The 18,710-nt window shown below is 34.0% G+C and overlaps 1 protein-coding gene across 4 annotated transcripts in view; it reads right to left on the bottom strand.

Moving 5' to 3' along the window:
* CDC42BPA (CDC42 binding protein kinase alpha) overlaps nucleotides 1-18,710 on the bottom strand; it is a 326,273-nt gene that overhangs the window by 26,220 nt on the left and 281,343 nt on the right. For 2 of the 4 annotated variants that reach the window (XM_059997253.2, XM_059997227.2), the window contains 8 exons: nucleotides 17,852-17,956; nucleotides 13,909-13,992; nucleotides 8,313-8,418; nucleotides 5,760-5,896; nucleotides 4,928-5,067; nucleotides 3,589-3,670; nucleotides 1,215-1,431; nucleotides 207-269 (listed from right to left, as the gene is read on the bottom strand). In XM_059997253.2, coding sequence (XP_059853236.1) covers nucleotides 207-269; nucleotides 1,215-1,431; nucleotides 3,589-3,670; nucleotides 4,928-5,067; nucleotides 5,760-5,896; nucleotides 8,313-8,418; nucleotides 13,909-13,992; nucleotides 17,852-17,956 — 934 coding nt within the window. The remainder of the gene's footprint in view (nucleotides 1-206; nucleotides 270-1,214; nucleotides 1,432-3,588; nucleotides 3,671-4,927; nucleotides 5,068-5,759; nucleotides 5,897-8,312; nucleotides 8,419-13,908; nucleotides 13,993-17,851; nucleotides 17,957-18,710) is intronic. The other 2 variants (XM_059997237.2, XM_059997245.2) reach the window with 1 other exon arrangement.

Raw genomic sequence — 18,710 nt, 5'->3', positions numbered from 1 at the left:
GAAAGACAATACACATGGAAGTTTTAGAACTCAGATGGATTATAAAAATTAAAAAATTATCTTTTGACTTATAAACGTATCCAATTAGGCCTGGAAAATTTCAATTATAGAATAAATAAGAGCAAATCCTGCTCTTTTTAGAATTCAGAATCTGTAGGTTAGAATATTCTATCAATAATATTTTCTCCAAAATAATTTTCTCTTACCATCTTTGGTGACATGCACAACAAATAACCCTTCTTCATTCCCCAAAGCTATTCTTTCATGATCTATATAAGACATAAATATGAAGTATTTTTATTAGGTAGAAACTATGTAAATTCATAGAATAAAACAGATAACAAAAGAAATTTGGTACAAAAAACCAAATAAATAAAATAAACAATTAAAAAATAGCAATAACAATTTGCACTATTAAATTTCCTTTCAGATTACTTTGGTAAATATTATCTCGTGTCTTTTTTTAATAGAACAATCATTAGAAAATAATTTATATCAATGCTTATAAAAAGATATATCTTTTTTTAACAGAACAATCATTAGAAAATAATTTATATCAATGCTTATAAAAAGATATAAATGTTTATTCAATAAAAGGTGAAAGAAAAAAACCGCTAGTTTGTTAGCACCCTGTGTCCAGTTCCATTTCTTGTTTGGGGAGGGAAAAACTGTGCAAGGCATTTGAACCCTACGCATCAAACTTTTCATTATTTACTAGAAAGTAACAAAAGAGTGGGCAGTGTACGTAAGAATATAGCGAAAATTTAACCCTCCAGACAGAAAAGCTGCCATTTTTGACGGCATATTATATATGGAACACTCTGTGTTACACATTCCATCTTATTTAAACTTCACAGTAACCTTTGCAAGGTAATTAGTACCTACATTTTACACAGGAAACTTATGCTTTATGAAACGGCTTATGCTTTAAACAACTTTTTCTAAGTCACACAAGCAGAAAATCGATTCGTTAATAGGTTAATCTTCAGCATTGTTGCTTTTTCAGAAGAAAATACATTTGAAAAGTATATTTATTCTTGTCTACTGAAAAATAAAGTTCTAATATGGTCTCAGGCATTCAATAAACATTTACTGAGCATCTGTGATATAACACACACAATGTTAGACACCGGGATTCCTAGATGAAAACCAGTCCCTGCTGACAAGGTATATTAGTAAACAATTATAACAAGATAAATGTTATGAATTCATACCTATGATTGCAGCTGCCTGGGTCGTTTTAATGAGGGGAAGAGTGCTGTCATAAGCCTCTTTGGGAACATACACTGAGCGGTCTCTGAATTTGTTTTTCTTCAAAATCTTGTGCAATTCACTCAGCACTCCCACCCATTTACTCTTCTCATTCTCACTATCTGCTAGCATCAGGATTGAACATTTGTTATTAGACGCTGAGAGCTGGGAAGCTGTGACCTAGAACAATTTAATCAAAATTCATGACATCAGCAAACAGATACCTTTTAAGCCAGTTTTATACTGATGCTAGTTCACTTAGCACTAGCCAACAAAATGAGCACTCATTAAGTGATACCTTTAACAGAGTTTAGCTATTCATAATCAGAAGAATAGTTTTAGCATTAGAATTCATGACAAAGGTAGTAGATACCGTTCTAAATGTTAGTGTCATTTGTATTTTCTTTGCTGCAAAGTGCCAGAATACTACCACTAAAAAATCCATTACACACAGTCATATAACAACAGCAACTGACATTTATTGAGTGATTACTGGGCACTGATCAAAGCACTTTGTAAGTATTAACTCATTTAACTCTATCAACATCTTTACAAGGTAGGTATTGTTATTATATTCTGATTTTATATATGAAAAAAACTGTGATGCAGATAAATTAATTTCTCCAAGGACACACAACTAGACTGGAATCCTATGTCCACGCTTGTAAGCACTACACTGTACTGATTTTCAACTTGTTTTAAAAAAGTCAAAAATACTCGGAAGTACTTAAGATTCTCTATTCTTCATAACAATAACTCATCTCAGGGAAAGACCAGATCACTTGAGCTCGTATTTAAATGAAGGTTTATAATTATACAATGACACTATAATCAGAAAAGAATTGAATTATGTATATATGGATCCTTTATTAAAAGTAATCTAAGCAGCAGTGACAATCAAATCCCACAATTAGAATCAGTTAAGATAAGTGGGCCTCTGTAGGATCCCTTGGTACTGGTGAGAGAATAGCTGTTGGTCTAGGAACTGAAAGACTAAGTATGGTCTTTGTCTGACCTTCCTCATATACAAGATTCATAGACAAATACAAAGCATATAGGCATACCATTAAGGCAACAGCCCTTTTTATTAACCTCTATTACCTTAATTCACCAATTCGAGATGGCCCTGTATTAGACAGCCTCCAAAGATGGCTACCAACAATTCTGCTATGGAATTCCACTCTTCTTATCAAGAAATGCAGTCTATTTCCCCTTCTCTTAAATCCGGGCTGACCTCATGACTTGCTTTGGCCAACAGAATGGAGAAGGGTTATTATGCCTGTTTTGAGCCTAGTCCTTGAAAGGCCTGGCAGCTTCCTCTGCTCTCTTGGAAGTCGGTCATGGAGAGCTCAGCCAGACTAGTGGATGATCAGAGACCACTTGGAGAGAGTTCATACAGAGAACTGAGGTGGCCCAGTGACCAGCCAAGTACCAAGGCGAACAGCCGGCACCAAGGCCCCAGACGTGAGAGTAAGGTCATTTTGGATATTCCTGCTCCAAATGAGCTGAATGCAGTCACATGAGTGCCCCCAGTTGACACCAGAACTGTACACCTGAAGGACTGACCCACAGAATGGTGAAACATAAACCACTGTTGGCTTAAGCCACTAAGTTTTGGAGTGGTTATTACAAAGCAATAGAACTGAAACATACTAACTTTTTAAATGAGATCTTAAAGAAACTTCTATTTTTTTAAAAATTGAGAAATCTCACGCTTATTCATTTTTTCATGTTGTAGCGCTTATCTGAAAATTGAATTGTGACTCAAAAATATTATCCAAGAGGAAATCTATTTTAGAAGCCATATATTCATGCTTTCTTTCTGTTTTTAAAAATTTATTTTATCTTTGGCTGTGTTGGGTCTTTGTTGCTGCGCGCAGGCTTTCTGTAGTTGCAGCGAGCTGGGGTTAATCTTCATTGCAGTGCGCGGGCTTCTCATTGCGGTGGCTTCTCTTGTTGTGGAGCACAGGCTCTAGGCGCACGGACTTCAGTAGTTGTGGCACGCGGGCTCAGCAGTTGTGGCTCATGGGCTCTAGAACGCAGGCTCAGTAGTTGTGGCGCACAGGCTTTGCTGCTACGTGGCATGTAGGATCTTCCCAGACCAGGGCTCGAACCCGTGTCCCCTGCATTGGCAGGAGGATTCTTAACTGCTGCGCCACGAGCAAAGCCCTATTCATGCTTTCTATTGGTCTTTTACTAATTAAATATTTACTTAGCACAAATTGTCTATAAGATTTGGTTCTATTCCAAATAAGTTTGTGATCTATATAGAAAGGCGAAATGTATACTCATAAAAAGCGAATAATTCAGTGATCAAATTACAGCACACATACTTACTCTAAATATACAGGGTATGTCTTTTCGACTTGCGTGAATAACATCAGAAGCCAAGACTGAACTCACAGAAAATTCTTCGTCCCTGAAGGAAAAGTTAAAAGTCAATGGAAACAGTAAAAGTCAGTGTATGTGGGTATGTGTGTGTGGTTTCAGGCATGTATCCAAATAACACATATGAAGCAATCCTTAAAATTTAATTACATAAAACATCCAAATTAAATTTTTAAAAATTTTGAATTTTCTCCCTTTGTAAATTGATAGTGCCAGAAGTAATTTATCAAGTGTAATTTAACAGTGCCACATTATACAAGAGTTAGAAATCATTTCTGGATTACTCGGAGTCAAAAGGCCAGTAAGTACAGATGGAGTCGAACCCTGGTAGGTCTCCAGGGTCTCCAGTAGACTGCACCCTCTTTCCTCTCATAATACATCTCAAGTGCCTTCAACACAGCTCATCTGACATTTTACTGTTCCTTCAACACCTGAGACAGATTTCCTCCACAACAATTTATTCCTTGTGACTTCCTTAATTTGCTTATTGGTACCATCATTCTCTTGGTCTTGAAGACTTGACATCTTAGTCTTATCTTTGATTCTTCTCCCTTAGGAGGTTCTGTCAAATTTTCCTTGCTGATATTCTAGTATTTCTTGCATCTGTTCCTATATATTCCATATTTGTGGGGAAGATAATGTGTTTGAAATGCTGGTATGAAATGCCAATGTGAGCCAGAGCTAGAAATTCTGGTTTTGAGCACTGGAGAAAGACCTGGACTGGAGACATATGTCCGGGAGTCGTCAACACAGAGGTGATGGCTGAAGCTATGGCAGTCAATAAGATCACTGAGGGAGAGCGTTAAGGGAGTCACGAGAAGAGGGTAAGCAGAGCACCCCAAGGGGCAGGGGAAGAGTCTCAAAAATGAAACTAGAAACATTCAAGAGGTATACTTAAATGTTCACTGATTCACTTTATATTCCAAGAGCCTGTACGATTTTGAGATTTTTATTTCCTTTCCTCACATTGGAATTATACCTAAGCCTTTACTTTAGGTGATGATATGAACATTACACACATCAGACTCCAGTACCCCAGCAACCTTTAAACTGGTCTTTTGGTTTCAAACATTAGCTTCTTCTCCCTGACCCAACACACATCAACCTGTTCTATAACTACACCTTATTTCATATTTTTAATTATGTTACGATTGCAATATTAGTAAATGAGAAAATTAACGCTAAATTAGATTTAAATAAAAACATGGCAATGCAATTAGAAGAAAAATCACACACTTTTCATTCCTATGTTGCAAAGATACAAATATTTTCACCTTCACAAACTTACCTCATGTCAATCACCTGACTGACTACGACACTGGGCTGAGAAGCTTTTCCTTCAGCAATATCATACAGAAAGAGTTTGAAATCACAAACTACAGCCAGTGCTCTCTGCCATCCTTTCTTCACTCCAGCTGGCTTAGGGATCTTAGACAGGCAAACAAACAAACAAACAAAACAACCTAAACTGAAATGTCAGCCAGAGCCCCTTTAATTACATATGTAACTGCATGATGAAAACCTAAAGACAGTGTGCACGTGTTGTAAGTCCGCCACTGTGTTTGGTAAAGTAGCAGATGGTACACATACATCATTAATAACATGAGAAAGTGTGACAACGCATTCTTCAAACACTGATTGACATTATATTCTGAAAAAAACTTTAATGGTACCATTTTAATTTTCTCTAGTGATTCATTAAAATAACATTCATGGATTTCTAAGTAGCATAAAAGCCAAATTTGGTAGGAGGACGAAAAGCAGCTTACACTTTAAATATTATTCAAGATGACAAGTAAGATTATGTCCTGACAATATCTCATACTTCATAAGCATATGCCACCTATCCAGCAAGATGAAGAGCCAGACTCCTTTATGGAGGTTTCAACATCTGTTCATTAAAATACAGACACAGTACAGAAAATTTTGAGACATTTTGGAATTTATTCTGAGCAAGAGCTAGGTTTTTGTTTTCAGACCATTACTCTGAATGAAGTAAAACTGTTAGATGAATTTTGTTCACCTAATTTTCTGTCAAGGACTGTGTGTGTAAGGTGACTTTCTTTAATTCATTAATAAGCCTTAAAAGGTTAATCTAAACCCAACCTAATCATACTTACCCTGACATGCCCTTCATATGCTGTTCCTATTCCTTTCTGTGGATCTATACCCAGGGGACCTTTTGTCTGTTCAGGAGGAACTGGACAAGCAGTTGGAGCTTTGTTTACACAAGTTATGTGACACGAAAATCCACACACTTTTGGAGGGAAAAAAAGAAACAGTGTTCAATAAAAATTCATTTTGACAAAGAGAAAATTCACTGAGCACTCATTACATGCAAAGTGCCATGTTAAATGAATGCTTACCTCTGATTTTATTTTAAACAACTTGACAATATTTTTGTCATTTGGGGAGCTGATTCATTTGCTCACCAGTAAGAATTTCAGTGAGAAATAGTAAATACTTTTTTATCACTGTAATATGTAATATTACTGTTCTGTGTTAACACTAGTGATCAAAATGAGAAGCAAATAGATGGAAAAAAAATCTAACCTTGCAAATAAAACAGCTGTTTTAAACTGAATTCTTAAAAGAGTAGTTTCTGGAGTTTTCTTTAACTCTTCATCTCACTGCAGTTTGGTATCTGACCTGAAATCTCTCTTGCGAGAGTCACTGATGGATGTTAAATTACCTGACATCTTTTCAATATCTGGCAAATTTTACCAATCCCTCTTTTTGAAATTTAAATTGTTCAGTGATTAAGAAGGTACAATTTAAATTTTAGGAGTTACTGATATTATTGTATATAGGTAAATTACTACTAAGATAATAATAGTAGTTAACTTTACTGAGTGTTTTTAATTTTTTCTGTAATAATCTAAGAGAGGTAAGATCATCCTCATTTACGTATGACTGGCCCTGGGTCACAGAACTTGTTAAGTGGCATTGCTGGGATTCAAACCCAGGCAGTCTTGCTCAGAGCCTGCATACGTAACTACCAACAGTATTGCCATGATACCTCTTGATACTTAAATGATGAACCTGAGATTCTAAGACAAAATGATAAATAAAAATAAACTCTCTTCCACTGAGACTTGGTTGGTTGAGAATTAAAGGTTAAAGTATTTAAAACAAACAAGCTTGTTGGGAGAGGTTACAGACTAAGAATATCTATTTAGACAATTCCTACTCTCAGGGGGATCCTGGAGAATATCTGGGAAGGAATAAAAAAGGAACTGAAGGGATACCGTCATGGGAACATACACATGGGAAAATGGCAAGAGGGACTAGTACTGACTGTCAAAAACGATTCATCTTCTGTAAGACAACCCATTCACTTCTAAGTAGAGTGTCTAACAAGTTACAATTTGCTTTAATAAGCAAAAATCTCTCTTCCAAGGGGCAATGGAAACAATAAGATAATTGTCCAATACTGGATCTAATTTCAACCAAGAAGAATTAAAATGACAGGAATCTTTAGAGGTTATAACCACATTATACAACATTTATGAAAGCCTGAGCATAGTCCAATGTGTCCCCACAGCTTTATAGGGTAGGCTGGTAGGCTGCAAAGAGTCAGTCTGAAGAAAAGACCGGCCCAATTTCATGGCAGGAGACCCTTAGAAGGGAAGAGAATTGGGAAGATCTCAAACATTCCTACTATGGAACCGCAAATGATTCTGATTCATAAAAAATGACAAGGGACCTAAAGCCAAGCAGCTGCCAGGATTCTTTCTGATAAACAGATTAAAAAGTCACATTTATAAGTACTGGCTAAGTTGCACAATGAGACAAGGCAAATTCTCTCCGTTGGGCTCAGACACACCTCCCTAGTCAATGATAGAGGCTATTCCTTCTCAGATTACTTTGTTATCTTTACCTTTTACCTCCCCTTAACTATGTTTCCCAAGGCTCTGTCCTCATACTTGTTATCTTTTTACTCTACATGTGTTTCCTGGAAAACATCATTCATATTCATCACTTCACACATTCATAACTCTCAAATCTCTACTTTTAAAGCCTGCCCATTTCCTTTTGCTCTAAACCCATGCATCTAAGAGACTAGTTAAGACAATGCAATCAGGATCTTCCACTTGGCTTGTGAGAACTAGCCGAACATAGAACCCTGACCCCCAGTGCCTAGAAGCACAGAGCAGGCATTCTGCGAGCATGTGATGGATGGATCAATGAATGGTAGGGAAAAACCTCTGCTACTAACACTTGGAATAAAATATCTTTTGAGGCATAGTAGCCGACATTTAATTTTGTGAAAAGATACTTCATTGTCTACTTATTAATAATAATTTCTCTAATAAATTAAACAAGAGTAAAATTAAATGAATAGATTCAAGAATAACTTTCACATATTTTGTCATACAGGTTAATGGGTTTTGGGGACCACAAATTCTCCTGAATGATGAAACAAAGATGAATGAAACATATTTAAATATAGCTCCCCTAGAAAATGTTTCTAGGGACCATCTGTCTAGTTTCCAATATTCAACAGACTTTAGCAAGGTATTCAGTTTATTATCCAAAGAAAAGCAAATGACTAAGTCAAATAAATAAACATTTATATACTTTTTAAAGAGAATAAAGCTATTTGATTACAGTTTAGGGAGTAAATGTCAGGACACTAAATTAGTCACATTTTCTTACCATTTAATTCTTACCTTCACAGGAACAGCCTTGTCTTATCAAGCCCACCATCAAGGAGGTACACTGATGACATTTGGTAGGAGTAGTAAAAGATTTGACAAAAAACTGATGAGTCTTGCGCTGCAAAACAAATTGATAAAAACATACACATCGTTCATTTAAAGGACTTCCATAATATGAATCTCTGTGAACCACACCAGCTGCTAGAATATTTTCTAATTAGGTGTAGAATGAATTCTTTTCATTTCTCACCATATCTTTCTATAATTAATGCTTTTTAAATATTTTTATTAGGCAATATTGAGCTGGATTATGCTAAAAATAATATAAGAAGTTAAATGATAATCAATTGCTCTTGAATGCCATTTGAAAAGTTATAAAATAAACTAGCAATTTTTGCTCATGAATTTTGAATTCAGGATTTTTGTAAGTTCTTTGGCAATGCATTAGGTGAAATTTTGCATATTTATACCTATACAAATAAAGAAATTTAATATGCTTTTATACCTTCTTACGAAGAACAAACAGTAATTTAAAATTCTTGGCCCTACTAAAAATCATGTATTTGATTTTCTGGGACCACGAACAAGTAACATGCTTAACAAATATGTTTCCTCCCTCGGAAGCAGGCAGTATTACACTTGAGCAGATATAAATACACATATATTATTCTAGAGACAGACTGAAAACCCAGTAGTTAAAGTTCTTCTCTAAGTCTTTGCTGATCTGTATGGTGGTACACCAATGTACATTTCAGCTCTCTAGAACACTTCTTTCCTCTCCAAATGAACTCTTAGCATGTTTTAATAATAAATGAATTACAGTCACTGTTCTATCACTCTGCTGTGTGAACTTAGGAACAAATTACTTAACTCCTCTGTGTCTCACTTTCTTTATTCTATAAAATAGAATCAGTAATAATATCTACTTCATGGGGTGGTTAAATGAGCATTAATATAAACAAAGCCTTTTGAACAGTGCTGGCACAGAGTAAGCATTCAAAACATATTTACATACGTGTGTTATAAACATATTTATAAAACATATTCTGAAAACAAATTTGGCTAATTATTTCTTTTTTATATGTGTGATTGATTTAAATTAGTAAAAACTTTATCCTGTATTCCAGTAACATGTGAATACTGATGGAAAACAGTTTTAAAGTAGTATTATTTCAGCTGAAATTTACCATATTAACAAAAAACTAAAGAGAATATTCAAAGCTTTAAAATTTAAGTTAAAAATAAATTTTGCTCTTCTCAACTGGGATATATTTACATACCACAATAGAAATTTTTAAAAAAATCAAGCGTAGAAAAGTAGATCATCTTTTTATATTAGGGTCCTGGAATGGAATGAGATCCTCAAACTTAGAGCAGTCATGAGCTCTGGTCCAACCTCAAACCATTCTATCTAGAAGTTCCTCAGGACCTTTGGTCAGTTGCAAAGCAGCACTGGGATCTGACTTTATTCTAAGTAGAGGACAGACTATCTTTCTACTGGCTCTATAATTGCTGTGTGTGGACTGAGCAACAACCAAGGTGCAGACATTGCTCCAGTACTTCTCAACCATCTCATTTAATGGAGACAATGCCTCTGGGAAGATAGGTATTATTTCTTCGCATAGATGAAGAAACTGAAACTCAGAGAGATTAAATAAATTAGTCATGAATAGACAGTTATTGGTAGAGTTAAAATTCAAGCCCGGATCTGATTCTGCCATCTTTCAGAGTTTGATAATTTAAAAACATGTAACTGAAAAATATGATCCTAAAAAAAAACCCCACCAGACTGCATAAGACACAGTTAGGTCAAGACTAGAGGCCTCCCTGCCTGTGATAAAAATACCTGATTTGTTAACATCACATAAAATTTTGCTCAACATTTCTCCTGTATACTAATTTTTACTCTTATTTTTTTTAACTTTCAGGAACTATGAGAGTAAATTTTCTAGTGCTAACTTTTTCAATTGTTCAAAATACATTAATGCAATAATGCAAAATTTGTTACTGATTGGTTCTAAAGGCTTCTATTACAATGAAAGAATTAGTCAATGGCTCAAGGTAAGTAACTGTTGTTTTTCTTCTTCTAAAAGATAAGAAGACATGTCTGAAATGACAGTAATAAAATAACCATGCCCATGACAAATTTAATAGTATGACATCACAATATCTAAAAATTGCTTATAAAACATATCTATTATATACTTTTTCCCCAGAGACCTGCTCAGGATGTCATAATTTTAACTAAGTATGCAATAGTAGGAAAGATAAACAATGTTTTACCAAAGCATTGATTTTAAATGATCAACTGGCAGGTGCTGGTTAAATTGTAGGAGGTGGGCGTGATTCACTACTGAAGATTAAATGGTCCATGTTTTACTAATCCCAACTAAGAACAGTATAATACGTAACATAATTAACATGATTCTGAGAGCATCAAACTTTAGGCAACACACAATAGGTTTTTGGTTTTATTTCTTTTTGGTGCGGAGCAGGCGGGGGAAGATGAATAGTAACAAAAAGATAGGTGAATTCAGCCCTAGGGTCTAGACCACTTGGCTTCTGGATCTTTCTAAGATCCCCTTTCTTGTCTCCTGGTCAATACCTGATTTCTAATACTTCCACAAAAGGTAGCTGGAGGAGGAGAAAAAAATTTCTAGTAAAAGAGGCATTAAGCCTAAAGCATGAACTCAAATTAATTTTAGATTATGTGATAATTTGGAGTAAAATGAGAATTAACTATAATCTCGAAATTTAAAGAAGTGGACAGAAAGAAGGGTTCTTTTCTATTCCAATTTTGCCAGTGTTGCAGACTTCAAGCTACTCAGTGGAGGAGGTAAAATACTTTTAATAAAAGATGTGAGAACAAAGTAGAACCAACCCTTTTTGAAAACTTACAAATCAGTAGCTGTACATAATTAGGATTCTACACTATAAACGACAAGGAGTCTTTATCTCAAGCAAACCTTTATTAAAGGTTTTTTTTAAATAACCTTTTTCCCTTTTAAACACTTTTACTTTGAGAAAACTATAGATTCAATCCTTCATCTTTTAAAAAACATGAAGTAAATCTTATTTTATTTTTGGGGGAGGAACAACAGGTGTACATAATTGAGTTAATATTCAGTCCATGAAATATTATTACCAGAGCTTCATGGAGGCCCCTCTAATTTTATTTGACCTTATTTATTTATTAAACTGGACCCCTATCTTAAACCAGTTATAAAAATCAACTCAAAATGGAGTAAGGATTGAACATGGACCTGAGTCCATAAAACTCCTAGAAAAGAGCATAAGGACTAAGATCCTTGACATTGGTCTTGTATTTGGCCTTATTTTATTTTTAATTCATCCTTGATGATCTACTCCCCATCCTTCCCCATGAAATCTGTCACCCAATCTAAGGTGATCTACACAGGTCCTTGGATATGTACACAGCCTTATGAATTAGATATTTTTGAGTGTTGCTAATTTATATAAATGTGATTTTGTTACACATCAACCATATTTTACCTATCTTTCTTCTATTTCCAACTCCCTGTTACCATATGCAGCACTAAGCATCTCTGTCATTTTGCCTAATGGATCTGCATAAAAATTTTTCTGAAGGAATGAGATTGCTGGGTTATGTGGTATATGTCTATTCCAGTAGCCAGGTTGTTCTCCAGAATGGTTGTACCTGTTTAAAATTCCACCAGCTGTGTGTGAAGCTGCGTGTTTCTTCACATCCTTGATGCTACCTTACTTAATTTTTGACAATCTGGTGAGTATAAAGTAGTATTAATTTAAAAATTATTAAATTACTTTAATTTTTAATTTCACCAATTATAAATAAGGTTGGACATTTCTTCACATGCTTGCTGACCATTAGGAGTTCCTTTTACGGGAATTACTCATATTATTTGCCAGATTTTCAACTGGATTTCTAATCTTCTTCACATGCAGTTACAGAAGTTTCTTATATACCGTGTTCTAGAAATGAATCCCTTACTGGTGTTAAACACTGCAAATATCCTCTCCTAGTCTGTCATCACTTATTAACCACCTACTAACAATGTTTTCAATGTACAAAGATCTTTAATTTTAATGTAGTAATGTCCATCAATGTTTTCACCTTATGATTGTGATTTGCGATCTTATTTTCATTAACTAGTCACAAAGAAATTCCATATTTTCTCCTATGTATGTATAACTTTTAAAATCAAATTAATACATGTATATAGTTTTAAGGGTAAATAGTATCACAATCCTTATAACAAAAACAGAGGAACCCCTTTGCCCCAAGTCGTCCTTCCTAGGGGCAATTTCCTTTAACCCTGTTAGCTATTTACTTCTAACAGCAGAACGGATTTTAGGGTTCTGAGTTCTTTTCTTTCAACACCTTGAACATACTTCTTGTCTTCTTGCATCTCATTGCTGTTGAGAAGACCAATATCAATTTGACTTCTGTTTAGATAATCTGCTTTCTCTTTGAAAGTTTTTAGAATTTTCTCTTGATCTATGATATCCTTAAATTTTGCTATAATGTGTGCAAGTGTGAATGTTTTCTTACCTCCTCTTTTTAGCACATAATAATGTATTTCAGTATGAGGATTTCCACCTTTATTTCTGGGAAATATTAGGTCATTATTTCTTTAAGTATTTCCATCTCTCTATTTTTTCTTTTCTTTTGAAAGTCCAACTATATAGATAGACACTATTTCTGTCTTATAGCTTAACTTTCATATTTTCCACCTCATCTTCCATCTCACAACTTGTTTTTCTGCTACATCCAGTTTGCTCATTCTGCTATTAAGGCCAGTTACTTAAGTTCTTTATTTCAGCAGTTATATTTTCAGGTCAAGCACCTGGAAATTATTTTTCTTTATAAGTACCTTATCCTGACCCATGTTCCCAACTTACTTCCTTTCTTACCTCTTTGAACATACTTATTATGCTTATTTTAAATTCATGCTCTGTCTAGCCTCAAAATTTTATCTAGCATAGATAATTCAGTTTGTTGCTTTCTTTTATACCAGTTATACTTTGGTATATTTTATTAGTTTTTCAGATGCATCAATCCGTCTCTAATTCTGGGGTTTACCCGAAGTTCATGTTTGGGGGATGGAGAGTTCCAATTTCTAGAATTCCTTTGTAGGAGCTTGAGATAAGCAACTAAATCTTCATGTTCTACCATATACAATACTTTGGACATGGTCATGTTGAATGGCATGAAAAAAAATGATCTGAATTTTTCTCTAAACATTTCTCTTTCTAAGTGTTTTATTAAGCTCAATTTTAGATTCTTCCACAAGTGGCCTCAACTTAATGCCTTCCTTACAGTACATACTCCAAGCACTACTCCTTGCTGTAACAGACTTCAAAACATTGAATTTAAGAAGATGGAAGTTAAAACAAAACAAACTTTGCATGTTTGTCCTACCTTTCTTAGTGGTGATTATTTCCACTCATACAGAATTTATTCTCTTTCCCAGCTTTTATGTTTATAATTTTGAGGAATCTAATAGTAAAAATCACGGCACATACAAAAAGCAGAAGAAATCCATTCTCCTTCTTTCCTTTTTTTTTTTTTTCCACAACATACAATGCTTATCACTAGATTGAATACCTTAGGTGGAAAGCCAGTCGAACCAGGGCATCCCTTTTTCTTTAAGGTTGGTGTGTGAACTGGAAGTGGAGTATAGTCTACAGTCTGAATCCAGGGGAAAAGAGGAAATAAATGTCATAAAACAGTTCATCTATTTCAAACATCACTAAAAATAAAAGTAAACACAGCCAAACAAAACAGCAATAAGGAAAAATTATCTCAATGAAGCTAAATTCTTAGTGTTGATAATTTAAATTTCTGCCTGCAATATCTACAAATAAAATATTTGTTCAATTTATAAAAATTATTTCAGTCTGGAAATTTAAAAATAAATAACTTGTAAAAGAGAATCTACAGACGAACACAAGAAAGTCATAGCATGTAGCCTACATAAAATTTAGGATATTAATTTTCAAGTTCAACTGAAAATGCCATATTAATTGTATAAAGTATCTTAAAGAGTTTTAAAGCAAGATTTATAATCAAAATATTTAGAAGATTCTTTTAACTCCTTTGACTTCTATATACAGGATGCACATTACATATATGGAATACAATTCTGTGGATTTGTGTGTATGTGTGTAGAGAGAAAGAGCGAGAGAGCGCATGCAAGATAAAGAGATTGACTGATTGATGGATTGATTGATTAGTGGAATTTTTGTGAAGAAAGTAATTTCTAAGAAGGGAGTTAGATTGTTTAATATTACTGGAATTCAGAACTGACAGAAATTTAATTACTTGCCATATCTTTATTTTACGGCATATTACTGTAAGATATTTCTTTGAATGAAAGGAACCAGTGCTTTTACTGGATGTTATTGTGGAAAAAAAGAGGCATCACTTATTAGCAAAGTGTAAAAAAAATATATGAAGAATGACTTCCTTTTAGGATGCTAAGCAAGCAAGCAAGCAAGAGGGAAAAGCTAGCTTTGTGTAAAGTTACAGAATATTCTAAAATATTAAGAGAAAAATGGATGGTCCCTCTTTGCCTTTGTTACTATATAACCTCCAAAAGCCAAATATTTTACACACATGATAGCCTTAAAATGGAATTTAGATGGGCTTCTCAGAGTTTTCAACTTAACTATGAGTTTAGTTCTAATTTAAATTTAATTTACTTTTAAATAGCTTGAAAAATGTATTAAACCCAATTTATAATTTAACATTTAAAAAAATAAATATGAAATAAAAGAGATGGATACAAAACCTTTATGAAAGTTAATAAAGAACAATTCATAGGAAACAAAATTGTCACTAGAATTTACATAGAAAGTCCAAGAGAAGTTTTTAGAATTAAAAGGGGTGAAGTAGGGGTGCTGAATCCAAGATCATCATAATTCACAAAGACCAGCAATGCCTAATTTAGAAAACATATTTTAAAGAGATCCCATCCACCATAGCAAAAAAAATTTAAGGTTCTCAGGAACAAATCTAACAAGCAATTTGGGGTACCTTCGGGAAGAAAATAATGAAACTTTATTGAAGGATATAAAAAATATCTAAATAATGTTCATAGATGGAAAGGCCCAATATCACAAAGAGATCAGTTCTCCTCAGATAATCTATAAATTCAAATCCAATCAAAAGCTTTACACGGAACCTAGAAGCTGAACCGAAAAATCATATGTAAAAACTAAAGAGTCAAGAAGTAAAGGAAGAAGAACAAGGTATGTGGGAGTGGCTGATCATACCAGGTATCAGGAATTATTTTAAGGCTACAATAATTAAGACAATGTGATGTTGGTACAGGAATAGACAAAAAGAACAATGAAAGAGAACAGAGAATCCCAGACAGAAAGAACAATGAAAGAGAATAGAGAATCCCCAAACAGACCCATTTATATAAAGCAGAGATAGATTTACAAATCAATGGGGGAAATACAGGAGAGTTGGTGGTTCATACAAGAAAAACATTAGAACTCCATTTCTCATAATACATAACAACAAATTTTAGTTTGATTAAAGTCCTAAACATGTAAAAGCAAAATTTAAAAACTTTCAGAAGAAAATATGGAAGAAAATCTTTATAACTGCTGCATAGGGAAGAACTGTTTTAAAAAGACATAAAAAGCAGAAGTCATAAGAGACTGACAAATATGACTACTTTAAAATAAAAACTGTTGCAAGACAAAAAGATACGACAAATAAAATTTTAAAATAAGCCACAGACTGGAAGAAAATATTTGCAATGCATATAGCCAGCTAGGAATTAGTATCCAGAATATATAAAGAACAATTACAAAACAAGTGGAAAAATAATTCAATAGAACAACAGACAAAAAGACATGAACAGGCAAATCATCAATGGTCAATAAACATATAAAAAGATGTTGAATAACACTTGAAATCAGAGAAATGCAAATTAAAACAAAAATGCCACTCTATACCCATCAAATAGACAAAAGTTAATGTCTGACAGTACCAAGGGCTGGAAGGATGTGGGGAAATAGGGAATTCACTCACACACACACTGCTGGTGGGAGTGAAAACGGGTCCAATCACTGTGGAAAATAATTTGACAAGATCTAGTTAAAGCTGAAAATGCATATTCCACACAACCCAATAATTCCACTTCTAGGTATATATGCTGAACAAACTCTGCACATTTGCAAAAGCAGATAGCTATTAGGATGTTCACTTCAGCAACGACTGTAATAACAAAAAACTGGAAACAACCTAAATATCCAACAACAGGAGAATGGATAAATAGTTGTGGTATATTCATACAATGAAATATTATGCAACAGTTATAATGAATGAACTAAGTAGACATGTATCTGTATAAGATGCAGATAACCTTTGTGTAAAATTTAAATATACAACAAACACTATCATGTATTGTTTATGGATACAAATGAAATAAACATGTAAAAGTAAGGAAGAAAGGGAGTATGCCAATTTTAGGGTATTTAGCTATGTCTGGAAAAGGAGAGGGGGAATGGTATAGGGAAGGTTATTTCAACTGTCAGGAATATTTTCTTTCTTTTTAATACAAATTTTGGGGCAAAATGTTCATATATGTTAAATCTGTGGTTATGTGGGTATTTATAATATTATTTTCCATATGCTTTAAATATTTTAACATTAAAATAAAAATGCATAAACTCAAAATATTAAAACAATGAAAATCTAAAATCAGAGGGTATCATCAACTTAAGCAAGCCGTCTATCACAGGGTTGGAAAAAACCAAGTCAGAATCTGACTACAACTCAAACTTCACTTCAGACAGCTTTCAAAATGGGACTACCTGCTTCTATTGTAAAACTAGACACAGCTCTGTCTGATAACCAAATGGGAAACAAGGGAGCCATGTCAGAATTGTAAAGCTTGAGTAACCAGAACTGCATCTGAGGCAGGATAGCATTAACTGATGACTAATACATCCTCTGACTTGTTGAGAAAGGTGGCCAGTTGGCTGTTTTAAACCATTTACTTACATAAGGTGCAAACACAACACTGTTTTCGCACTATTAAAAGGCATGATTTAAATATTAAAATATTGCTGATTAACAGAATAAACTATTCAGCTGCCAGCAGTGGCAATTTTCAGTTCTATTTATGAAGTAACAGTTATGTCATATCTTATTAGATTGATTAGAAGAATTAAAGTATGAGAATGGCACCTGACACTGCCATGTGTCCACAGAGTTTTTATCTGATAATTCCAAAATTCACACAACTCTGTCCTCTGTTCTATATAGCTCTCTACTTAAGATAAAGACTACTTTAAAATTAAATAAAATTTCTGTCTATTTTGGGTTGAAGTTGGGGGGGACCATTTTTTACTTCAGTTTTATAATCCTATCTATATTATCAGTCAAATGTAATGATCTTCAATATACTGTGACTTATTACACAATACATTTGATTAAAAGAAGAGAGTCAGATTTCACTTGTTTTTGCAAGTCCCTCTTTCCTGACACAAGTGAAAAGTTGGGGAGCAAGACTGCTCCAGTGAGGCACCTTAACTGGCTCAGCTTCACTAGATGTGGAAGGAGATGTGGACCTTGACTGGATGTAAAACTTGACGTTCGGATTCCGTACATAAGTGTTCTCAACGGGATCAGTCTAGGAAAATAAGTCAGGAAAAACAAAAACCCAAGAAATCACTTTTAAACAATGTGCAGCTCTTAGTAAATTTCTGTAAGGCATGATCATGACAACATTCTTGAGAAAGGAGAATAACAAACGTTAGTTTGAATATTCACATTAGGGATGTGTCATTATACAAAAACATAACCACTAGCTTTAAACAAAGGTCAAGATAACAGTAGTTAACAAAATGCTCCAATCTTCACCACTGATCTCTTACTTCGAGCTACTGTATGTTTTTCACTTGTATTCCACAAAATAAATCGTACATGTGAAATAAATGCAGAGTACTTAATAGAAATATGTACTGCAAATTACAAATAAGTTTGTCCTTGATAAGAATGAAATTTGGTCCTCTACGAGGCATTAGTTGAAAGTAAAAGAAACAAACCTATCAGCTTTGTCACTAAATTAAATTCTCTTTTTATTTTGCAGCAGTAGAAATACTGGCACTTATACTCAGTCGCACCCTTCTAACCAAGTATTTTTAGAAACTGAAGATGCTTCCGGTTAAAATTTAGCATAAAAGATGCTATGGAACACACCGATCAATGATATATATTCAGTTTGGCAATTTTCAAAATTACCAGGATTGGGTTTTTTAAATGAAAGGCAATGAAGACAACTTGGGAAGGTTAGGGAATTTGTTTCAAATACGTTGTGCAGCAAGAACAATGCTTAGGTCAGCATTTATTGTAAATCAGCATTTACTGATTTACAAATCAATAAA

Source organism: Delphinus delphis, chromosome 1, assembly GCF_949987515.2.
Source record: "Delphinus delphis chromosome 1, mDelDel1.2, whole genome shotgun sequence".
Taxonomy (NCBI): Eukaryota; Metazoa; Chordata; class Mammalia; order Artiodactyla; family Delphinidae; genus Delphinus; species Delphinus delphis.
Note: the sequence above shows the minus strand (reverse complement) of the source record. Positions and strands in the feature narration are given on the sequence as shown.